Here is a 25,848-nt window from a genome sequence, read left to right on the forward strand (position 1 = left end):
ACAAGCATGCTTGTTGTGAAGGATTGTGTTCGAGTCAATGAGTCGATGCAATCAACTGGTTTTCCTGAGCAAGAAGACTTTGAATCAATTTGACTGAATGATCTGGTGAACTGGAAGGTGCCTTGAGATGACGTGTTGTGAATTGGTACTATATAAATAAACCGAATTGAAACATAATTTGGAAGAAAAACAACAAAATAAACTTATTTTATTTAATCTCAAACACCAGGCTTGCTGTTATACACTTTGTCTTTCTGGATGTTACAGCTTCCATTCATTCATCTGGTTTGAATTATGTATGCTAAGATGTAAAAAAAATTAAAAAAATTTTACAAGCCAAACTGATAGCCAGTAAAGGTCTGCATAGTAGTCTTACTTATTTACATCTGGACTATAATCTGACATTTGTAGCCTGAGCTGTAAAACACACATGCAGAATGTTACCTCGTGGTATCTCTGCAGAGCAGCCACCAGACAGACTGTAAAGCCATGGATCAGTTCCTGGGAGGGCGCTTGGAAGCTAACTCTAGAGTACCATCGAGTCAGAGAACTACCAAGAAAAAAAAAAGAAGACATATTTAGACTGATTGATACATTTTCAAATAAAATTTTAAATTAAGAGTTTAACTAAAATCCTTTACAACTTTACCTGTTCACACTAGCAACAAATCCCATGACTGACTGGTGTGATTTGCTAGTGTCGTGATGGACATCAACCCCCACTATCATCAAGTTTTTCTGTTTCAGGAGAGAAAACACAGTAAAACTAGACATCTGCAACAAAAAGCATAACAGCATGCATTTGTAGCAACACCTTTTTCAACAACAGTTGACACTCTGATTTAACTTCAACATTTATGCAGTTTGTCAGATGCCCCACGAATTTAGATGTACAAGCTGACGTATTACTAACTAAAGATAAGGGGAACCCCCTCCCCCCCAACAGATTTTAAGACAGGTATTTTTAAAGAAGAAATTTTCTTTTGGGACAATATTGTCTGAGAAAGAGTACATTTATATACATTATTAAGCAGGAATGATTTGACATTTAAATATGACGTCCCTATGACTTTAAATCTAATCAGTTAACTTCGGCTGTTTTGCTTTTCAGAGACATGATACCCACCAAAGGAACGTTAACCGTCCATAGTTCTCCTCCCATCTTGCTGTTCACCTGGAGGAGAATCTTCTGAGCGATACTCCTCAGCCTCTGCTGTTGCGATATCGTCCGGATATTAATGACCTGGGGAGAAGATTTTACATAATTTCTGGAATCTATAACTTCATACAACTTTTTACCGGGTTCACAATTTCAAGATGAGGTTGTTACTTATAAATCTGCGGATAAAGTAAAAACAAAAACAGCACAGACCTGGGAAGGAATGGGGCTTTTAACACAGCACACTTTCTTGATGGCACTATAGAGGTCATCCCTGTTGCCAGCCATGATGCAGACAACGAGCTGCAACTTGGGCTAAACACAGATATGAGACAAAATTAAAAAAAACATGCAATTTGAGACTTGAAAAAAATGTTTTCACATAAAAAACAAAACCCTCTTTATTCTTACAGAGGGGAAGACACCCTCGTAATAATGCGCTCGTATGAGAAATTGCTTAGGAAACTTGCAGATTATAGGAACCACCTTTGTTTCAATTTGAGATGTAGACAGCAAAGACTCGTTTCTAACAGCTTAAGACTGAACGCTACTATCAAAGGACACAGGGCAGAAGTTAGGAATGCACACAACAAGCAGCTTAGTGAGAGGATAAAACAGTCTCACTTCATAAGTTAAGATCTCTCTCACAAAATAGATCAGACAAGGTAGAATATTTCCAACCTTCTCCCTCAAACTTTGAAGAAGTTTTCAGGTTTGTTGAAAAGGTCCTGCTTTCACAGCACCAGAAAAAAGAAAGGCAATAAGCTAAATTCAATAAATTACAACAGAATGCAGCATTTAAACAAGATACCAACATACCACAGGAGGAAGCCACCAACATCGATATCCAGGACAAGTGGGTTAAAAACCTGTCTAACACACCTCTCACAAAGCCAGAGATGGATGTTCTGAGTAAAGACCTAAGTTTAAAAAATTCTCTACAAGAAATGCCCATTGTGGAGCTAATCACTGCATCTGATTCTGCCATCAGGAATAACAACCTGGCTGAAACAGAGGCAGAGCAACTCAGGTTAAAAGTAACAGTTACCCTGTCTAGCGCCAACCCACCTCCTTCCAATCTCACATCACAGGAAAGGAAAGCCATAACATCTCTTAGCCAGGACGAAGCATCACCATATTACCAGCAGACAAAGGAAGATGCACCGTGTCCTTGGACTACAAGGACAAAATTCTCATTTTGAGTGACACCAACACATATGAACTTGGAAAAGAGATCCAAATGCTTACAAAAAGGAAATTACAGAATACCTCAAACAACTAAAAAAAGATAAGATAATTAACCGTACAGTTTATTTTAGATTATATTAACCGTACAGTTTATTTTAGATTATATCAAAGGGATAACATTCCATGCCTATATCGACTCTCAAAAATCCACAAGGAAGGAACACCACTTAGACCAGGGGTCGGCAATCCAAACTGCTCAAAGAGCCATATTGGACCAAAAAAAAACAAAAAATAAATCTGTCTAGAGCCGCAAAAATGTAAAAGTCTTATACATGCCTCGTATGGAAACACGGGCTCTAAGTGTATTATCCCACTATAGAAAATGACTATGTGGGCTTAAATATATAGTAAGCATTCATGATTAAATCTTTATCCCGGAGCAAATGTCACATAGCAATATGAGGTGAGGGACAAGCAGTGAACGCTCCCATCGCGCGCTTAACCCCCCTCACCGCGCGGTTTAAGTTTTGTTGCATTGATGAAATTATAGAAACAGGATCAAGGAATCCCTTTATGGTGGATGTGTTTCTGTTGGGAGGAGTTCATTGAGTCATGAGGAACCAGCAGGAACTGACATCCATCAGAGCAGAGCTCTCTAACCCTGAAATTCCACATCCTCCGTCACCATCATTCCTTGTTGTGATTTATATTTTTAGGATTTGAGGAAAAAATTGGAAGAAAGTTCCAATTCCTGCATTAGAACTCTACCTGTTCGATCTGCGGACGGTTTTCCATCCTTGCAACAAAACTAGCAGCAATAGTGGAGTTTGGAGATGCAATCCACTTCTTAAATCCAAATTTGCTCTCCTCTAATTTATCCAGAAGTTCTGCAATCACCATTTTTCTCTCCCTCCCAGCTTGGTTGTTGGCTGCATATTTAGCTTACCTTCCCTGGAAATGCCTTTCAAATTTTTTATTTTTATTTTTTCTTCCGCATTATCAATCCTTCCGCATTGATAATGAAAGAAAATGATTCGGTCCATCCTTTGAATCCTCTTTTCTCATCAGCTATCTTCCTTTTTTCCCCTTTGGGATCCATGGTCCAAGACACCCCTGCAGCTATGTTTGCCTGGCACCGCGTCACGCTGGTTGCAAGTTTTGACCACTGATCTCTATGGCTATGATGCAAACTATTGTTTAAATTTATTTATTATACAAATGTTTACAGCATTGGAAAACATAATTATTTTTTGTTTGACCTCCTGCACACCATATTAAAAGAAAAGAAAAAAAAATATATATCGATTTTCAGAAATTTTTAAAAAAGCTCCAGGGAGCCGCAAGGGGAATGCTAAAGAGCCGCACGCGGCTCCGGAGCCGTGGGTTGCCGACCCCTGACTTAGACCTATTGTCTGCAGCAATGACTCCATAACATACAACATGCTAAAAAGCTTACTATTTCAGCCCTCCTGGTGGGAAACACATCACATCACATAGAAAAGGCCAAAGACTTGGCAAACAAAATCAAACATTTAAAGATGGCAGCATTGAATGTCCAACAATTGTATTATTTAGGCAAGAGCTTACAGTATGGTATAGAATCTGGTTATTATTCGAAATTGTAAAGGTTAGCAGTTTTTTGTTGTGCAACATAAAACTTGACTAAAACTAGAAGAAAAAAAAACTAAACCTTTTTGAGTTTCATTCAACTAACTAAAACATTCATATATCGTAAATACTAAAGCGCAACTAAAACTAATAATAGTTTTCATCCTAAAGGCTAAAACTAGGACAAAATCTAAGATGACTTTCAAAAACAACACTGGTTTCTGATTGGCTCTCAAAAACCTACAACGCAGCAATTGAGTGATTCCTCACAGGTATCATAATCCTTATGGCCATGCAGGGGACCAAAATAACTTGCATGCTCAGCCAGGCCAAATATAACCCTAACAACTAGCCCCTTTCAGTTGCATAGACCAGTATCGAGTATTGAAGGCTAACAGACCTCAACGACTCAGCATACCTAACGGGCAGAACTGTTTTTCCCCGTTCAATTTGCATGTTTTCTAAGCCAAAACAAGGCTTTGTTTGGGCAGCTCTATAAAACCTGGTACTCAATGCTAATTCTGACATTTTTCCTAGTTTGAAGATGTTTCCCTTCCCATCCAGGAAGCTTTTTCAATTGAAAATAAGTCCAGTCGATTGTTTTTAAACTTTTTTTTTTTAAATGGGGATGTGGTGGCTAGGGCGTTGCGCTTGGAATCCAGATGTTCTGAGTTCTGAGTAATTATTATATGCCACATTCCCATGTAAATATCTGTCTTTGGAGGATGTGTTTTTTAGCACCCCTAGTTCTCTCATTTTTATTCCAAATACAATTTATAATTTGAATCACAGGGCTATTTTTATCTCTATGGTTCAGTATTTTCTCAAGCAGCAACTTTAACTGCTATACTTTCCTGTCTTAAAAGGCAGAACTCTTCTAGTCTAAAAAAAACCCAATTGGTGAAAAGGGGGGGACCTATTGTTTGAACCCCTTAGGGGCTTTTAAAAACAAAAATGCATGTCATTTTTTGAGCTTTATGAAACAAAGTACCCTATATTTTGTGGATGTACAGCTAAATTTCAAAAATAAATGTTTTAACACAAACATTTATTTTTGATATTGCACCAGGACAGTTAATGAGCAACCTGTACTTGTGTGTTTGTTTGTTCTGTCTAAAATGTTTATTTTGGAATAAAGAGGTTAATATAAAAAAATATTTTTTGTCCGATTCATCGATTAATCGAAAAAATAATCGGCCGATTCATCGATTTTTAAAATAATCGTTAGTTGCAGCCCTAATCAAAACTGATGGAAATAAATTACTAACTTCATCTCATGGAAAAACTGACTTTTCCCCCTTAGAAAACTGATCAAAATTGGGAAAACTGAAGATAAATTCTTGATGAGGAACCACAACAGAACTGAGGACCCCGTTAGTGTTGTGTGTGCCATTGCAGTTGACTGTTGTAAAAATGAATTGTTAAAAAAAAATAAATAAATAAAAAAGAACAAAAAAATTCCTTACCTCACTGGTGTACTGCGAGTGGATACTTTTGACGTATGTCTCAGTTCGGTCATCCCGCAGCTCCACTTTGATTGGACGTGCAAGCTGCAACCCAATAGGCCCAGCTACCTTTTTAAGGTTGGAAACCAGCTCTTCAACTTGGTCTGCAAAGCGATGGGGGTAGAAGACTGCCCAGATGTTCAAAGGGATCTACAGTACGAGAAATATGCCCCAGTTTATTGGCGAAACAGAAATCCGTGAGCAATAAATAACTTCAATGCAGAATACAGTAAACTTGAACCACCTTAACACAAAATTAAAGTTCAAATTACTCACGGAGCTAATGGAAGCCTCTCTCACAATCTCTCTGGACCAGGAAACATCAGCTCCGGTTGCAGAGGAGCAAGACTGAAAACAGATGCTTTCATACGGTAAAGTTCTGCCACGGACCTGAAGCAGAGGGGAAAAAATATCTAAGAAGCCACCAATGTTTACACAAGAATTCCAGTTTGTTAATTATTCAGGTGTACAAATCAAACCTAATCATGATTACTGGTAGCGAGTGCCGAACACAACACAAAAACCCCCTCACACAGTTATGTTGAGGGTAGCAATAAAATGTGTAAAGTATGAATAGCATGGCAGCCTTCATTTAAAAAAAAAAAAAAAAAAAAAAAAAACTATTACTACATCTGCTTTAAACATTGCCAATGCACCGATAATGTAAATCCCTTTATTGTCCCACAATGGAGAAATTCACAATCTGCATTTTAAGCAGAGTAGCAGTGGGCATTGCGTGGCGCCCAGGGAGCAGTGTGGAGGTTACGGGTTTTGCTCAGGAACCAAGAGTGGGGGCTGCGGTGATCGAACCGGGTACTTGCAACCTTCTCAGAGCACAAACACACTAATGTAAATATAGTAATTTGAATATCAAATGATAATGACGGAAGATTGTTTGAGGGCAGCAGATATTATCAAACAGTAGAAATATGGGACAGAGAGAATTTGTGGAGCAGATTTTATGCTCCTCACGTCTGGAGTTTGTAATTTCATTAGGGATTCCATTAGCTATGCCATGGCAATCAATTCGTCTCCCTGGGGTCCAAAATTAAAAACGAATGCACAAAAGGATTAAATAGAATAAAACAACCACTAAAACACTTCAGAGGTTTGTAGGCATGTTATTCTAAAAAGTCAATGATCTATATATAAAATATCTCTTTATAACCATCTGTAAAAGATAGATAAACTGTATAATATCAGAAAATCATATTTATAAGTAGAACATTAATATCTATAGTGAAACCTTAGTCTATAAATAACAATCAAATTGGATGGAAAACTCAAAGAAACCGTTATCATTAATGATAGTTATTAGAGATGAAAGATTTTTTCAAAACTGCAGCAACTATTTATGGACACATTCAGACTGCAGACTGAAATCTATAAGCTAAATATCAAAATACCTATCCCACCTAACTAAAGTATATTTTGGGAGTTTATGATTAGTGATTGAAGAACAATATTTAAAAGATGTTGGAGACAAATATTCCCAGCTGTGTATATTCAATTAAATTAAATTTAATTTAATTTATACAGTGCCAATTCACAGCAAATGATTTCTCAAGGCACTTTATAATTCTAACAGATACAACTTTATTTCCAGACTAGGTAGGATTCCCGTATTCATGTAGTGTCATTTTCTTTCCAGTTTCCTATTATTACTTTCAGAGTGCGCAGTTCTGCATCAAACCAGAGAGCCAGCTTTCTATTTTCAAAGTTTCTCTTTTCAAAGGGGCTGCCTTGAAGGGGTTGATGAATAACCCCTTCAAGCATGGGGATGGTAGCATCACGCTTTGGGGGCGTTTTTCTGCATACGAGACAGGGCACTGCACAGTCTTAAGGAGAGGATGACCGGGGCAATTTATTTCCAGATTTTGGGGAACAACCTCCTTCCCTCAGAGCATTGAGGGGTCAAGACTTTTGCAATTGCAAACAAAGGCTACTGTACCAAATATTAACACTGATTTTCTCAGAAGTTCAAATACTTTTTTACAGCTGTATCATACAATCATATAGTTAAAAAGAAAAAAATTCATACATTGTGATTTTTTTATTTTTTTTAGATTTTGTCTCTCACAGTGGATGTGCATCTACAGTGACAATTTTAGGCCATTCCATGATTCTAAGCAGGAGAACTTGCAAAATAGCAGGGTATTCTAGCAACTATTGAAAACAAATAACCAGATACCATCACCCACAACTTGAAATTCAAGGGAAAACCAAAAAAGGTGGAAGGTACTGCTGAGGAATTCAGACAGAGCCAATATAAAAAAAGTTTGATCAGCCATGAAAAACAGCTTGGTTCTACAAAGACCTTCAGAAATAGTAGCCCTCTCAGCTGAGCACACAATTCTATTCATAAAATAACATTACATGCAACACTTGGTCTTTAGGTGAGTAAACAAGGGCAACGCTGATTAAATATTTAGGTCAGATTTGAAAAGAAAACACCACCAGCTGGGGCCAACAGGGTCCTCTGTCATAGATGGTTTTACACTCTACCAGTGTTAACGCACCTGCTACAGCTGACATTAGGAGGCTGGATCAACAGATTTGGTCTCACATTCTTCAGATGAACCAAGCTGTGCTAGTGGTTGGTGCTCTCATCTCTGAACCATTTATTTTGTACCATTATTTGAACAATTAAAAAAAATATATTCTCAGCTTAAAGAAACAGACATTAGGCAGTAAGTATTTCACCTTTATCCGTGGATTAAGGATTCCCTATAACCACTGTTCACAAAACATACATTTCACTTTTTAAACTATTCAAAAAATATAAAACTTTTGATGTCAGCTTTGCTAAACTTAACCCTCCCTTTTATTACTTTTGGTTTTCAGGTGACAGATTCTTACCATCAGGGTTTCTGAGGAGATCTCCAGGCCCCATCGGCTGAGCTCCTTCAGACTTTCAGCATTAGAGTTGATGTTCTTCAGAAGTTTGTCTATTGCTTTGGCGTACTGGTCACTGCTTACATTGATGTGCATGGTTAGATCCTGTAATACAACAACACAGTCACCAAAATTAGCCAAAAAATGTTAACAGCTCTAACATTCTCGTTTTTATACAGTTTCTGCCGTTAAAGCTGATTTTAGCACTTCAACTTCACTCTGTTGATTCTCTTAAACTCTTTGTATAAGAAATTCATTTATCAAACTTAAAATAAGTGGATATTTAATTTAAAAAAGTAGTTTCTGGTATTAACAGCAACCCCACATTAAAAAACAAAAAAAAAGTGAAATAATTATAATGCTTCATAGAGGTTTTTTTTAGAAATGAGAGACAAAAGGTCCTTTCATTCAATAAGTTTTGATATGTAAAAGTTAAAAGAAAAAGCAGGAAAAGTACTACTTAAAAAACCTGCAAATACTTTCAGTGAGAGAAATATGTGAAATATGTTTAACAGCTGAAAATCCAATGAAGGAGACTGGATTTTGACAATTACTCGTAACGATAACCTTAACAGCTCACAGTTTGAAGGGAGCTTTGAAGCGAGTTGACAATCTATAACAACCTTACATACATCTTTACTGTGGTTTTCTTGCAGTTTTGCTGCATCATGATTTATAGAGTTAGAAAACACAGCAATGGGAAGTTGCTGATTTGATCAAAAATAAAAAAAATTAGGCGCTTGATTACTAATTTCAGGAACATGCCTTCAAACCTGTAGTCTGCAGTTTTGACAAATGGTCAAAAAAAAAAAAAAATAAATAAATTTAAAAAAAAAGCTAGTGGTTCCCAACTTTTTCTTGGCTGCTATCCCATCCTCCAAACGGCATTACCTTCTTGCTGAGGACCCCCTTTAGCAAACTAAAAGTTAATAAAAACTGGAGCGCAAAATCAATTTCAAGAATGTTTTTCCCACTTTTGTCATTTAGTTAATGTCCATTTTAAGAAGAACTGTTGATGGAGAAAAAAAACAAAATTTGAGAGTCAGGATTCTGAGATTAAAGTCCGGATTCTGAGGAAAAAAAGTCCGGATTCTGAGGAAAAAAAGTCCGGATTCTGAGAAAAAAAAGTCCGGATTCTGAGAAAAAAAAGTCCGGATTCTGAGAAAAAAAAGTCCGGATTCTGAGAAAAAAAAGTCCGGATTCTGAGAAAAAAAGTCCAGATTCTGAGAAAGAAAGTCAGGATTCTGAGAAAAAAAAGTCAGGATTCTGACTTTTTTCTCATATTAAACTTAAATAAAATTTAAAAATCAGTTAACTTTTTTTTTTTTTTTCCAGTGGCCCTAATCCTCTTCAGTAGAAAATCCAGGTTTAGACAAGTCTGTTATTGCAAATTATAAAAGGCATTTCAGTGCCTTTTCTGTCAAAGTGGGATTAACTTTTCTTATGTAATTTGATGTATTAATTATAAGCGACAATTAATAATATTCATTACAAATATTATATTTCATGATAACAAAAAACATCAACTCTTTTTGGATATTTTGTTTTTATTTTCGCTCCCAATTTCCTGAGGTATGCTTCGCGCCACAAACCATTCTCTTTAAGGGGCAACAAAATAAAAAGATAAAAAAAGATAAAAAAAAAAAAGATAAAAAGTCTAATGTTGTAACATTACCATGTATAGCTGTGTCCAAGTTGTTTAAATCATCCCAAACAACGCAGAATTAAATACAGATCAAAAGAAAATCCAGAACAAAATTTTTTTTTTCAAATTAAGGGAACATTCTGATGAAACTGGGTCACAGGGGTAATGCAGAATAAAGGCTGATCGGGCAATGGCCACAACATTAAACTTACTTTCATGGCTTTGAAGTCCTTCCTCATCTTTTCTGGGATTCCTGTCAGGAAGGAGAGCTCCGGAACCAAAAGGATCTCCCCAGTGATGATTTGCTACAGGAAAAGGAATAGAGGTACAACATAAAGAGTGTAAGAGAAACAGGATGCTCAGCTACTAATAAGTTTCTGTTTTTGAGTCTGAGAAGATGGGAACTGTTCTGAGAAGTGGTCCTGTCATTTATTTAGGTCAGCTTGTAGAAGCAAAGCTTCTAATTTGCTTTAGATAAGAGGTTTAATTATTCTGGTTTACTGATGATTGATTGATGTCAATTCCATGGAGCAGATTTATCTAAAATGATAAAAAAAAACAAAAAAAAAAACATACGTCTTTGGCAATTAAAGATTAAAATTGATGGAAATGAGCAACACTCTCTGCAGCCACCAGATGGTGGTAGTATTCTCTGATAAGAAGAACTCTATGTGGACAGATCAGTCTACACTGGTGGTAACCAAATAAAAATCAGCAGGGTCCAAATAAAGAAAAATCATCAACCAGTAAAGATCTGGAGACATTTTTAATTATAATCTGTTACTTTAAACAGAATTTAACACTGAAATAAAAGTAGGTTTTTATGCATCCATGTCATTGAATAAAAAAAATAAAATTTCCATTTCAAAATCTAAAGTGCTTTTTGAAGTAGAGAACAAAAATTATTCAGGTTGGTAGACAATTTCCTGATTCACATATTTTATAAAACACCTGAACGTCCTGCCGGACGCTCCACGGGGCTTTAGCATATTAATAGGAAAAGTTGCACAAGTGAAATTAGTGTCGTTGGACAACATGCAGTAATTTATAAATGCTTTAAATCAGGTTGGGTCCGTATTAGCCAGTAACATGGGTCCGGATCCAGACCGCAGTCCGCTAATCCATGACCTCTGGTCTACATGAAAGGCATTGACTTTATTTCATAGCTAATGTTTATGCAAGCCTTCAAACAAGAATAGTAAAAGAGAACTTGCCTTCCCTCCTGGCCTGGACCTCTCCTTAGGTCGATGCAGGAGTAAAGGCTGGTTCATCTCTTTGATTGTGATCCCATAGTTCTTACTTTGCAAAATAAAACACATTCAACAAATATCAATGAAGTTATAGCAGGAAGGACGTTTGTTACTTATCAGATGTTATCAAGCTTAGTCGATTTTTAAATCAGACCTAAATTTTCCACCCACTCAAGATGTAAATAGTTTAAAGGAGTATCACCTGTAGTATTCCAGGAAGGAGGTTTTTGTTCCATCCATCAGAGTAAAAGTGTCCTTAGGTGACTTCTTCCACTCAATGGCGTCAATGCGGTAAGTGCGATTGTTGTAGCGTGTGATAACAATGGCCCCGACTAGTTCCTTGGTACAAACATCTTCGAAGTTCTCCTTGCTCTGCTTGTACAGCGTGCTCCTTTAAAGACATCAGGAAAACAAACTGAACCTTTCCTTTATTATAACTTAATACAGTGGCCACATAGTGAGGTTTTTCTTAATACCCAAAGCTGGAACAACAGTTTATGATAAATTGACACATTTCTGATATCTTTTAGAACATTTGTTCCTAAGATTAAAAAAAAAAAAATCTGACTTTCCTATTCTCAAAATAAAAAAAAAAAATAAAAAACTGATTCCCTGTGACTTTGGACCTAAAGGTCCCTGTAAACGGCTCTTAATTCTTGTGTTCAAACTTACATGACATCCAGCACAGAGTCGTTTTGCAGCACCTTGTGAGTCACGTCCACAGACAAGTACAGACCTCCATCTGTGTGTTTAATAGCAGTAGCATACCCTGGCCATACTTGAAGCCTACATTACAAAAAAAAGAAAAAAAAGTTGGATATACTAGAATCATTCTCTCTGAGGGGGAACTAACTCTACTAACCGATGTTTTTCAAGAACAACGGCGTTCTCTGGGTCATAATGATTTCGGGCCACCTGCCTCAGCCCAATGACTTTCATCACCCTTTAAAGAGAAAAACAAAAGTCAAATGCTGGCATTATAAATCATTTTATGATAAATTCTATATGGATATAAAATCACCTACTAATTAGTATTAATGTCTAGAGCAGTTTCTATTTCCCCACATTTGGTGTTAGCAAAGAAAGATTGTTGCCAGGAAGTTTAAATCTGTGACATACCTTCTGAAAACCACATTGTAGAACGGGAGACAGAGATCGCAGCTCGGGGGCAGAATCTTTGTCATCTTGATTTTGATTTGTATTTCCTCGTTATCAGTCCGTCTCAAGCTTTTGAGAACAACCTCCTGTATGTCATCAAATTTAAATAGGAACCGTTAAGGGAAAAAAGGATGGATAACAAATCAAACCAACTTTAAGGGAGACTGAAAAGGCAGGACTTAAAAAGAAAAAAAAAATGTTGAATTCTCAAGAGGTCTCATGTACAAACTGAATATGCACACAAAACAAAAAAATGTAAAGAAATGTTTAACACGCAACCAGATTTATAATTAATAAAGGCTGGCTGCAGCCATGCATGTTTTCAAATTGACTATGCCAAGCTATTGGAGAATAGGGGCAATGCAAGCAATTGCAGAACCAATCATGATTTGCAATGTTACAACTAAAATGATTTGGAAACTGCACCTAGAATTTGATTTGTTTTCACATGTAAAATATATAAATAATAATTACTTCTGTAAAGTAATTTTTCCTGGTACAGCACTGGAACCACTTTAACTTTATTTATGAGTGTGCTTAAAAAAAGTTTAATTACTGCCAAGGTTCAAGATTTCTTCCAACTGCCAAAGCTGGATGCATTTATGCGCATAAAGGCCTTAGGGCTACTCTCTAGCTATAAGGAGCAACACAATCATTACAAAACTTACTTCTTTCAGTTTAACTGGAAGGTAGAGAATGGAGCCATCAAAAGCCATCACTTCTCCTGTGATTGAGCGATGATCCTTCATCATGCCGAAGCGCATTGCCATAGATTCAACATTTGGCCTGCGGGGGAGAATTTAAATGGATAAACAGAAGCAGCTACTAATAAAACCTTCCTGCTTGCAGCTACTAGCTAATTATATCAACACTTTTGGGACAGAAACAATGCCTGAAATGAATTGTTTTCATTATTCTTTGTTGTACTTACGTGAATGTGACGTGGTACTGATACACAGCTTCATACTTGCATGAAACTCTGATGTGGTTCGACCGAATATTTATGGGAGATCCTTTGGTCCCAGCTTTTCTTAGTTGTTCACTGAGAAGATAGTGACATAATTAAAACCATACTATTTACCACAAGTGGCCTTAAACAGAAAACCTCACATTTATATGAAGGGGAAAGGACAGATATTGATGAAATGACTTTTACGTTTCAGGTACATGCAAAATGTACATAATTTAGTATTAGTTCTTAGCTGCATGAACTAATGCAAGTGTTTTCACTTTAAGTATAAAGAATATGTATGTGTAATGAACTACTATTTTGGAACACATGATTTAAAAATATTTTAAATGAAGAAAATGCTGAAGGAAATAAAGGACCATGTCGAAATAATATGAACCAGAGCAAAAACAAGTCATTGACAAGACTGATGTAAAAGGCCACAACAGAATCATTCACCTCACTGCCTCCATCATCAGCTCCTTTGGTTGGGCTCTACTTGAAGGTGCAGCCAAGTCCTCAGTCGTTTGAGCAGTTGGATAAACTCCTCTGGGTACTTTGATATCAAACAAATGATTACATAATAAATACATTTAGGGAAATTAAAGTATTATATATTATTTGGGGGCGAAACAACAAGACACCCAACTACTTAACTATTTGTGCACATCAAAACCAGAAGTGCAACAAGGCTTATCCAGGACTGAATAGAGTTTTTAATGCTCTTAGAAATCCCCCATCCGGATTTTAGGTTCACTTATTGGGTCATCCGATAGTCACGGGACCAACCACCAGTGCCGCCGGGTCTTTGGTCCTGGTATTATTGGATGTGAGTGTTATGTGGGAATGTGTGTCCGTGTTTTTTTTTCTATGGTGCAAGTGGGGGCACTAGGGAGGGAAGGCATTATTGAGATTTTGAGTGTTTTTTTTCTCTCCCCCAGATTGGGGTCTCAGCTGCACCCTTTCCCAAATACATCTCAAGTCTCCGTTAAGTGCGGAACCCATTCCCCCCGTCCTGCTCTCCCTCCGCTGGCTGGCGTCGGGGCTCGCCGGTGCACTGGTGGAGCTCGGGGTCTGGGGGCGGACGCCTGGGTGGCTGCTGGCTCATTCCTGGCAGCCTCTCCGCGGGCCCCCGCCTTGCTGGGGCTCCTGTCTGGGGTTCGGGCGCCCCTGGGGCCTCGGATCCCTGGGGCCCAGGACTGGATTCACTTCGGGGTGGAGCTGGGTGTTGTTCGGGGATTTTCGGTGCCGGTGCCTTCGCTTCCTGGGCGATGCCTTTTCCTGATGCCGGTTTTGTGGTATCGGTTCGGTGTCTGGTGTCCACTGTCGCATTGTGGTGGCCTTTCTGCTTGGCAGTGTTTTTTTTTTGTATTTTTTTTCTTCTTCTTCTTCTTCTTTGGGGGGGATTGGCATGTCTGTTTTCTCGGGGGGCGGGCGGGCCTGCTGGGTGGGGGTCCTGCTGGCGGCACGCCGCTGGTGTGTGGGGGTCTTGGCCGCTCCGGCGGGGGAGGTGTTGGGGGGCTGGCTGTGCTGATTGGGTTTTCCGGTGGGTTTTCCCACTTGGGAGGCATGGTGGAGCTGCTTTGTTCCCGCTAAACGCGGCGGGTATGGCTGCTTGGGTGCGATTGTGCGGTCTGCTCTTCTTGCGGTCAGGCGGCAAGCGGCTTTTCTGCTCTTGGGTTGTTTCTGTGCGCGGTGTGTTGCTTTGCGCGCTGTTGGCATCACTCTTGGTGTGGTGGGGCAGCGTTTTTGGCCTAGGGGGCGTTTTGGGGGGGGGTTCTGCAGCGCTCGCGGCCAGTTCGTGGGGGATGCGCGTGGGCCCAGGCTGTGGGCGTGGCCGCCTGTACGTTCATGATGCAGTGAATACAGACAGATCTGAGGGTTCAAATTAAACACAGGACCCCATGCTGTCCCTTGGTGCATGACTACCATAGACGCATTCAATGCGAGTGCATCATTTAAAAAAAAATGGATTACCTGATGCAGGAAGCTGAGTCGGAACTGCCGTTTCGGGATGAGATGTCGAAGAAATTGGCTTAATCTGACCTGGCGGCAAAGAGGGAAGCAAAGCTCGCCCTCTTCCCACTCCAAGCTGTGGGAGAGCTGCCCTTCCAAGTCCTACGTTCATCTGAAGAGAGAAACTAGGAGAAAGGAGAAAATTAATTTAGCACCACAGCAGACAGCACTACTAATATGTTTTATGAAGAAAAAGGTAAAGCAGACCTTATCTAATGTTGACAAGCATCCTTATATTTGCCTTGCAATGAAATTCACTGAGAAAAACCAAATGCTACAACAACAATTACTGTTTTTCTTATTCTTTTTTCTAAGGACCACATTTGTGTGACTGTTTTTTTCTATAAACTTTTAGCTGCGGTAAACATCAGAATTTCCCAGTTGTAGGACAATAAAGGGATTTTCTATTTCAATTTAACAAGAGTCACAAGATTATTTTATTATTAGATTATTATTATACAGAGTATTATAAGGTTATTTTATTATAATTATATTTTATCATTATAAAAAAAACCTAAAGGTTAGAACTGTAAATTTACAGTCATATGTTTATATTACTGTTTTTATTTTATTTATTTTTTTACATTTTTCAAGGCTGCACTTAAAGAAAAAAAAATTGAATTGTCTAGAGAGCTGTTCTAAACAAAATGTATTTTTTTTTTTTTTTTTTTTTACACTTGTTTAAACAAAATGACAAATAAATCTAAGTCTAAGATGCCAGCACAAGAGAATGTACATTTCATATCTGCAGCTAAAAAGGTTAATTATGCTTCAGATTTCCTAAAACCAATGGATTAATATTTCATCTGAAGTTGCTAGATTTTATCTAGTCCTATTAAGTTTTGGCTGATAAAATAAACGTGAACTAGAGTAAAACCACTCACAACAAGCCGTAAAAACCTTTAAATCAAGTCTTAATCGAACCTCACAGTCATGCCAACTACACTGTAGTGTGGCTGTGCTGATGAATACAGTCAATATTATTGCCTCTCTTCTTAAAAGTTACACATTTTTATACATCAACAGCTTAGATATTACAGAAGAAATGAAAAACTACCTTCTTCCTCTGCCCAGGGGGCTGATGGTTTCAAAAGGGGCACCTTGTTCCACATCTCCAACATCTCCAGATGCGCCTATTCCTGCACAAAAAGGACTTAAGGTTATTTTACACATGAACTAGTTCAGGAGTTTGGTGGTGTACGGAAACCCTTTCTGGCTTATGTAAACTTTATGTACTTTTACATTAGAGAGTTAAACCAGCAAGGGTTATACGGACATTTACATTACTAAGTACATTAGGTCAGTGATTCCCGAAGTGGGGGGGGGGCAAATGTTGATTTCCATAGATAAATAAATAGCGACTGAACCTTGAAGACAGTGTTTAATCCTAAGATACTGGCTGAGTTTTGCACTTCAGTTGAGAGGGAATAAATGCAGCTATCCAGGGCGACTTGATGTGCTGATGCCGTTTGGCACTACCCATTTGTGCGAAAAGACTTAAAAATAAATACATATTGCGATTGAATGCGTAGGACGTTCTCAGAGAAGTCGTCTCAAACATTAAACCAAGATTGGACTTGCTTTGCTCCAAACATATTGCACATCCACCTCATTAGATGAGGTGGAGTTTAAATTAAAGTAATGAGTAAATTACTGTAGAATAATGTTATGGCCGTTGTATTGTTTTGTGTTGTCAACAAAACAAAACAAGTGACTGGGGTCACAAGTCACTTGCACCGTTACTTTGGGGGTCGTGGGATGAAAGTTTTGAGAACCCCTGCAGGTCATACAAGCCTCTTCTGTTCATGTCAGACAGGTATGGTAGAGGGTTATAGTACTGACCCACTGCTGGGGTTCCTCTTCCCCAAGAAGTCACACCCATTCCTCTAAACATGGAGAGAAGTGATGATCTTTCACCACAGGGTGACACCTGTGAGCAGAATCAGACTTTGATTACAGTGAAAGCAAATGCAACATTATAAAAAACAAACATGTTATTCTAAAATTTTCAAACCTCTTTTCCCAGAGAAGCAGGTGTGTCCTCTGTTGGGACTGATGGTGTTTCTAGGGGAGGTTTCTGCCCTTGTTGTTCCTCCAGTCTAGGCAGGACAGCACCTCTGCTCAGTCCAACCACCCGCTCAGCTCCTGGGAGCAGATGGCCTCTGGCATGGCCAACCCCTCTCTCATCAGGCTGCACCAGCACTCCTCTGCCTGCCTGGAATTCTGCTCCTCTTACAGGGTCAGCACTAGGAAAGAGGAATCCCCTTGCTCGTCCCAATCCTGGCCCTTCTGGAGCAAGTAGCAGCCCTCTACTACGTCCCCTGCCCATTTCCTCAGGCTGCAAACCTCTTCCTCGACCCAGCATTTGGAAGCCGGTCCTGCCACTTGGATCAGGGGTTTTTCTTGGATCCATTTCTTTCAGGCAAGTTTCTGTAATCATGCAAGGTAAGTGTTTAATGCAGGCTAAAGAGGCAAATTTATGCAAAACTTTAAGCAAATATCTAAATAAACCAAAAAGTGAACGACAAACCCATTGACCAAAGTAGTGGCAGTATGAAGAACAGAAGGGGTCACAATATTGTCTATTTCTACCAGGGTTAAAAGTTTCTTCCAAGGTTTTTTTTCCAGCTGGAAGAAACTTGGAAGGTGAAATGTTTTGATTCTTTTGTTAAACACTTTTCCCAAAGCATGCCCAAATCCAGTAAAAACCTTAAAGGAATAGTACACCCAAAACATGATTAGCCTTCATTTTCTACTCACCCCCATGCTGAACAACATCCTGGAGTACTTTTTTGATATCTAAAATGCATCTGGAGATCTGGGAGGCTTCTTGCTGTCTGCTGACATTCAAATAATGGAGGTCTATGGTGCCCGAGACAGAAAGGTCCATAAAAGTCCACAAAAAACGTGTCAATATTCCTCCATACTGCTCTTCCAATGTATTCCAAGTGTCCTGAGTGGGTAGCATCCAGAATTTACTCGAAACGAAGTCATTTAGAATGTTTTTAGAGCATAAACAGTAGTGTATAGGATACGGAAGCCGGCAGACCAAACCAGATGAAAGTGCGCATTCAGCGTCTGCTCTGCCAATAATGCAAGCGTAGAAGAAGAAATGTGCTGTTTACCTGTGCAAAGAAAGAAACAACGAAAGAAAAATGTCTGAGGACTTCAGTGTTGAGGAAGAGCATGAGTTCTTTGCTGAGCTGAATGCGCACTTTCGTCTGGTTTGGTCTGCGTGGTTTCCGTAGCGTCGTGAACGCGCTTTCAGAAAATCCTATACACTACTGTTTATGCTCTAAAAACATTCTAAAAACAGCAAGAAGCCTCCCAGATCTCCAGATGCATTTGAGATATCAAAAAAGTACTCCAGGGTGTTGTTCAGCATGGGGGTGAGTAGAAAATGAAGGCTAATCATGTTTTGGGTGTACTATTCCTTTAAGGTGGGGTTCAGTATCTATAAACCAGGGTAGTTTGGGGCATGAATAGCAGAAGAAATTAAAGAACAAGAAAGCCAGCTGGTGTTATCCAAGTATACAAGAAAGCATTTTCTCACCATTTAAAGGTAAGTAAATTATCAAATGTATTAAATATGTAATTCCCTGATGGGGTTTTCTCTGGTGGAATCGTCTTGGTGAGCCAAAGGTTTCAAACCTTGAATTCTGTTTCTGAATACTACATGGCAAGAATGAGCTGGACTACTGACCTTTATATCGCTGCTGTGCTCTTTATGTAAATGCAGAGTTTCAACACGGTTGTTACTTTGCATGTTTTGTGGCCAATAGTTAGTCATTCATCTAAATTTGTATTATATACAAATAAAGGTATAGTGGAGGATTTTCGCAAAGTTTTAAAAAGACCTGTCCCATTAACCCCGTGCGAGAGCGTGCACAAGCCCATTTCTCCTTGTGCACGCTCCATTTAAAAGTTGCTGTTTGCATCATTCATACAAGCTTACTTTCCAAAAGAAGACTTGCAATTTTTCCACTATGTCAGACTCCTCACCGGTCAGTGAAAATGGGGACGAGCACATAGATGGGCCTTACATAGACATATCACCAGAATGATTGACAATTAGGAGGTACATGACCCAAGAAAAACAACATCCTCCATAATGCCTTTAATAAATTATATTAATTCTTAATTTGCATCACTGTGTGTATTCTCATAAAGGTTTCTCCTTATTTAGCCTGGTTTATATAGCGAGTTCACTTTTCAATTATAAGAACGCAATGCTTGTTGGGGCATTTAGTGTAAGAAAAGTGGAAATATTCAACCAGGATTCTTTAAATAAACAAGATGAGCAGTGATAGGCATCTGCCAACATTTCTGACAATTGAGGACAGTTTCGCAGAATTATATTGCCACCCAATAAATTGGTGAGTCAATTAAATAGCATCAATTTAAAACATGTCTTTTTTTTTTATTTCATCTCCATGATATCAACATTTTTGGCCCCTCTTACCAGTTTATCTTAAGAACATCAAATAAACTTGAATAATTGTAAAAGACGACAAGTTAGCACAAAAAAGCAAACCAAATTTAAACGTTCAAAACCTAAATATTTGGCCCGGAGTGAAAAAATTATTTGTCCCCTAAATCCAATAACTGGTTGAGTGACTCTTTGAGACAAAATCTGCAACTGAACAGCAATAACCTGCAGTGAGTATTTTACAGCACATTGGAGGAAGTTTGACTCACTCATCTTTGCAGAGTTGCTGTAATTAAGCCACATTGCAGCTATTTGGAGCATTAATGGTCTTTATAAGATCCTAGAGAGATGCCACAGGATCTTTCAGCAGGTCACTGAAACCCACTTACCGATTCCTTTTATCCAATTTGGTCTGATCCCAAATTGGAGGGCTGTTATTTTAAAACATTTTTAAGCATCCTATTAATACTAGAATTATACTTAAGTTTTAGAGGAAATTATTAAAGTATTAAAGTTAAAGTTATTCAAGACAGGAAAAATGCATTTTTTTAAATTAATCTTTGGTTTTTGAATCAGTCGGTTAATATGATAATCGTTTCAGAATTGGAAAACCTATGATTTAACACAACCCTGCTGCATTGCACAGAATGCTGCCTGGTAATTAGCTAATGCACAAAATGTGTCTTATTCTTGCATGTTTGGATTTGCTTTCTTATGGATTAGAAGCAGTGTGACTGACTAGCTTTTTGAAGACAATTGTTTGTCCAGGGTCTCGTACTCTATCAGGTAAGCCTGAATTGCCACACCACAGGACTAAACAAGAAGTGGGACATTTCAGGTACAACTCAGTTGGAAAGGCCAAGACGGCACTGAAAAAAAAAAAAAAAAGCACAGCAGGAGCACAGCCTCCCAGAGCACTCAGTCATCGCAAAATGCCCAACAAGTTGAAGCTCCAAACCACAGAGGGTTGAGAGCACTCTCAGCAGACAAAGAAAAATCAAGACCTTTGGTTTATAAGCCAGGTGTTACCATCCCTGTAAGTATTTACGGATAATCCCTGGGTCTGGTGAGACTTGCGTTACTATTTAATATAAAAAATAAAAAAAAAACAATACTGTCCTTGTGTTTGCGGAGAAGGAGGCAAACACACAGGACATACCCAAATACACAGGAATACCCAATTGTGACAATTTAGCAACCAAGGAACACCTGGAGAAGGCATGCTTCATGGATCTGTGATTTACAGTCGACGATTCGGCAGCGATCAAAGTATCAGATACCAAGAGCAGATGGATGTCAGGTATGTATACAAAACACAGAAGCTAAGCATTATAGTTGCATCAATCTGATAAAGAATATAGCAAGTTTTTAATGGATGTTGAATAAAAAAAACTTGAGTGTTTATTTTTCCCCACAATAATTTTCTCTGTACTAGGAGAACCACTGGGCAACCCCAAACCTTACATTATATTTTGTATTAATGTCACAAGCTGAGGACATGGCAATTAATAACTACCTGGTATTTACTGCTATGGATGGTAAGGAAGACCGCTTGGCATGTTGGAAACTCAACCACGTTAGTTTCAGACAGATAATTTAGAAAACTAGAGAAAGATGCAATTAGCCAAAAAGATTAAAAAAAAAAAAAAAAAAACTTTAATCCATGTTAAATTACATATAAGACCTTCCCACATTTGGTTTTCAACAAAACAATATTTTAAATACTTATTCTTTTTTTTTTTTTTTATCTACCACCCAAACTTTACACACAGAATAAGCCAAAACACTCAATGAAGGGGCTATGCTAATGTTCAATAACTAAAAATAAAAAAAAAGTGTCCACAAATTCAGTAACTTTCCCTTAAGAAATCATATGAGCCAATAAATCATATGGTTATAATGTGTGACAATACTGATGGATCTAATGCTACGTTCACACCTAAAGCAGCAGAGGCAGCAGAAGCAGCAAGTTTACATGCAAAGTCAATGGTTGATGTGCATCAAGGCGCAGCAAAAGGTCCCGTAGTGCATTTTGAGCAGCGTGTCTGAATAGCTGAAGCAGCACCTCACAAATTTCTGAGCATTTGACGCGCTGCGAAAGCAGTTGCTGGAGTTGGAAAAATGTAACTTTTGCTGTTCGATGTTCCACATCAACCAATCAGAAAAGTTGATCTGGAAGCTGGCAGGTTGACAGACACGGCGCTACTGATGCAGATCGCTGTGATTACGACCCTGAAACATAAACCATTCATTTTCGGCCCAGTAGATGCATTTCAAATTTTGAAAACCTTTCCATATAGGAAGAAAGCTAAAAACACACAAATAACAGATATATTTGTAACTAGTGTTGCACTGATGCCATTTTTTTTGCCCCGATAGCGATACCTGGCTGTGCAGTATCGGCTAATACCATCTGTTTGAAATTGATGTGTGTGTGTATATGAAGAACTGCATACTACTTAGATGTAAAATAATCGCCATCATGGCTTTGTCAAGCTGCTGCCTTCCTTTGTGAAACAGGAAAAAGACTAATACAAAGGGAATCCAGTACAACTTTTTATTGCCTACCAGGAATGGGTGACAATAGTTTGATAAACTTTTGACTCTTAAAATGGTGTCGGTGCCCTATTTGTTGGTAGTCGCTGATATCGATACCACCATTTTAGTGCTAGATTGGGGCAACTACTGAACTGAATTCTGAATTCACTAGCTTCTTTGTTCCCTTCTCAATTCCTCTAATTTTATTGTCAGCGTACGGCCAAACATTATCCAGAGATTTGGTTCTACAGGCGCTGTTGTTGATATGAGAGATGCTGTGGAAGCGTTGCAGAGACAACATCGTTTTTATTGTTTCCGCTATCGGGACAGAACCAATAATAGTTAAATTGAGCGGTTCGGTAAATGTAAGAAAAATATTGTAAATTATTTTATTGTTTGATATGGATTACAAAAATAAAATCCTATTTATGATAAGGTAACAATTTTAAGACCTAAGAAAGACTGATTTAAGATATTTTAATACCAATTAAGGCCTTGATTTTATATTGAAGAATCCAATGCCTTTTAAAGGGAAACACCGTTTTTTTTTGTTTTTTTTTTACATTGGCCCCTTGATTTCACATTATTAGATCATGTTCTACTCACCCATATGAGTTTTGTGTCATTTGGAGCTGTTCCGAAGATTTTTGGTTTTGTAATCCAAGTAACGTCTTCCTTTGGGCACAAACTAAACTGTTCATAATTTGTTCTTTATGGTACGCCAGCATTCATAACATGTAGGCGAATCACTGTCCTCCAGACATCCACGGTTATATTTTTGTTATATTTATTTATATATTTTTTAAACAAAGCGGAGTGTGTATGACGTCACCCACGCGCCGGACTGGAGTTGTGACAGGCAGCCCGAGCCACAGGCGGCTACGCTCTACCCCTTCTATTCATTCGGCTAGCTAATCTGAATCGACTTTTTAAGGATCTGTAGGAACTCTGAGTAATGTCATAAAACATATTTCATTTTTTTCCTTATAGATATTGCAGAAAATTTTTAAAAACATAGGTGCAATTGCTTTTAAGTACGTATAGTTCATGTAATTTTAGACCTACTACTAAAGCATATTAACACTGGTATTTTGAGGGTTTTTTTGTGGAAAACTCAAGTGAATATATATATATAAAATTTTAAAATATGTCTTTTTTAGCATTTCAGCTTTTACTATAAAAATATTTCTTCTAGAGCCGGTGAGTTTCAGTAGGCTAGTTTTTGAATTGGAGCAGAAAAGAAACCAAAATGGTATAAAAAAAAAAATCCCAATTCAGAGGCTAACTTCTCGCTTCCTACAAGAGTGGGGGTTTGAGCATAAAACCACCGTTTATTGTTCTTTAAATTCATCAGGATTTATTACACTTAACACATGTGTAATGGAAAGTGTACTTCAGTACAAATAATCCCAAGTACCTCAACTGACAAATCTGTTCTGCTAATACCAACATTAATTAGTAGGACTACTTGGTTAAATGAGACAATAAGTTCAAATCTAAAACTGTGTTGTCCATCCATTATCTAGTCAATTTAATACATCTCTTATGAATAATAATATATTTTTTTTGTAGTTTAAAGAAGGAGGTGGAGCGTTTTTTTCTGTTAGCTATGGAAGCATGTGTTAAAGAAAATGCCTCTACACGCCCTTAAACCCTCAAAAATACATCTAGGCGAGAACTGATATAAACTTACAACAGTTTATCAACAAACAATTATATATTACATTACTTCTAGCAACTTTAAAACGTACTGGACTATGAAAAAAAAGTTAAACTTAATATTTCGATTCAGAGGCTAACTTCTCACCTCGAGCAAGAGTGTGGGTCTAAGCATAAAACCGCCGTTTACCGGCCTTAAAATGTATCTTAAATTATCACAATTAACACATATCTAATAGGGAGGGTACTACAGTTCATCTAATTCTAAGGAGCTCCACTGAATTGGTTTGCTAATCCCACCATTCATTACTCAGACATAAGGGCGCCGCCGAAGTAGGACTGCTTCTTTAAATGAGACAGTAAATTCAAATATAAAACATTGTTTTCCATACATTATCTAGTAAAAGTAGTACATATTGTTTAAGTAAAAAAGTTATATACTTTTTTTTTTTTTTTTTTTTTTTGGGGGGGGGGGGGTCGTTTTTTTTCTGCTAGCTATGGAGGCACGTGTCAAAGAGAAAATGCCTCTACGCGCCCATAACCCCTAGAAAATACGTCTAGGCGACAATTGATATAAGCTTTCAACAGTTCATCGACAAAAATATGAATATTACATTACTTCTTGCAACTTTTCAAACGTACTGCACTCTTAAAAAAAAAGTGAAGCTAAATATTCCGATTCGGAGGCTAACTTCTCGCTTAGTGCGAAGGTGGGGGTTTGAGCATCAACACAAATTTCATCAACAAACAAAAAAATTTATATTAAATTACCTCTGGTGACTTTAAAGGCAACAGGGATGCGAAATAAACCCGTTAAGCTTCTGGACTTGGAGCAGGCAGGTGGTCTATTAGCGCTTCTTCAAGTGAAAACTGTTAGTCCCGCCCTTATAACACGCTATTGGTCAATCCAGGAAACTGTGGCGAGGCAGTTGGTTCATTAATCTGTCAATCATTTTTTAAATTTTCGAAAACTTCTGTGAAACTCGATTCTGATTGGCTGCGGCGTACCGATTGGCTTAGAACGCATATAAAAATATTTGCGGTCAAATAATCAGATTTTTGTCACAGAGAAGTATTTTTAGTCCTTCATTGTTAGTCCTTTTTTATTATGTTATTCTTGTACATTTTTCTAAGGTCCATATTTGTGTTACCATTTTTTTCTATTATGTTAGTGCTGCTGTAAACACCAGAAAATCCCCAATAAAAGGATTTTCTATTGTATTTAGTTCTACCCTATTCTTTTCTATATAATATATAATATATAGAATAGAATATATATATATATATATGTATGTATGTATATTTTTGTAATATAGTGTCTTGGGGTTTCCCTTGTTGTTGATGATGTAGAGGTATTATGCTTATTGAAAGCTGCGGCAGGCTATAAATAAGTTGAGTCTTGTGCTTTTAAAAATTTTTTATATACACCACATTTTGTAAATATTTCTGTTCTTTTACAGAAATGTTTCAGTGGACCTTCATTTTAAATTCCTTCAGCAACCCTGCACGCACCTTATAAGCCTGCTATATCAACAGGTGACTCAATGCATGCTGTTGAGTTTAACTTTTGTAGCCTGTAATGATAAATTACGGGTCTACTTTAATAGACCAAAAAAAAATTTGCTCACATTATACCTAATATTTAAGAACAATCAGTGGCATAACAATTGCAACTTTAACAGAATGGTTTGTATTACCTATGTGAAATAAAAATAGTTAATAAGGGGTTTCTTAACTTATACCCCTTTCCCAATGTTCGAAATCCCATTTAAACCAGGGAACAATTGGATTTTAGTAGCAGTGGGAACAGCTCACTGACCCAAGTCTACCTTATATATTTTTGGAAACA

The 25,848-nt window shown here is 37.8% G+C and overlaps 1 protein-coding gene across 1 annotated transcript in view; it reads right to left on the reverse strand.

The window, feature by feature from the left end:
- piwil2 (piwi-like RNA-mediated gene silencing 2) overlaps positions 1-24,869 on the reverse strand; it is a 28,834-nt gene extending 3,965 nt beyond the window's left edge. The window contains exons 1-21 of the mRNA XM_015379657.1: positions 24,771-24,869; positions 17,388-17,803; positions 17,216-17,303; positions 16,431-16,512; positions 15,335-15,498; positions 13,817-13,913; positions 13,340-13,450; positions 13,077-13,194; positions 12,370-12,494; positions 12,113-12,193; positions 11,923-12,036; positions 11,453-11,641; positions 11,215-11,299; positions 10,213-10,305; positions 8,320-8,460; positions 5,737-5,850; positions 5,422-5,610; positions 1,373-1,474; positions 1,127-1,243; positions 650-738; positions 445-550 (exon numbers count right to left, since the gene is read on the reverse strand). Coding sequence (XP_015235143.1) covers positions 445-550; positions 650-738; positions 1,127-1,243; positions 1,373-1,474; positions 5,422-5,610; positions 5,737-5,850; positions 8,320-8,460; positions 10,213-10,305; positions 11,215-11,299; positions 11,453-11,641; positions 11,923-12,036; positions 12,113-12,193; positions 12,370-12,494; positions 13,077-13,194; positions 13,340-13,450; positions 13,817-13,913; positions 15,335-15,498; positions 16,431-16,512; positions 17,216-17,303; positions 17,388-17,786 — 2,604 coding nt within the window. The 5' untranslated portion in view covers positions 17,787-17,803; positions 24,771-24,869. The remainder of the gene's footprint in view (positions 1-444; positions 551-649; positions 739-1,126; positions 1,244-1,372; positions 1,475-5,421; positions 5,611-5,736; positions 5,851-8,319; positions 8,461-10,212; positions 10,306-11,214; positions 11,300-11,452; positions 11,642-11,922; positions 12,037-12,112; positions 12,194-12,369; positions 12,495-13,076; positions 13,195-13,339; positions 13,451-13,816; positions 13,914-15,334; positions 15,499-16,430; positions 16,513-17,215; positions 17,304-17,387; positions 17,804-24,770) is intronic.
- Between the last annotated feature and the right edge of the window lie 979 nt (positions 24,870-25,848).

This window comes from Cyprinodon variegatus, unplaced genomic scaffold (genome assembly GCF_000732505.1).
Source record: "Cyprinodon variegatus isolate N-32 unplaced genomic scaffold, C_variegatus-1.0 Scaffold197, whole genome shotgun sequence".
NCBI classification, from domain to species: Eukaryota; Metazoa; Chordata; class Actinopteri; order Cyprinodontiformes; family Cyprinodontidae; genus Cyprinodon; species Cyprinodon variegatus.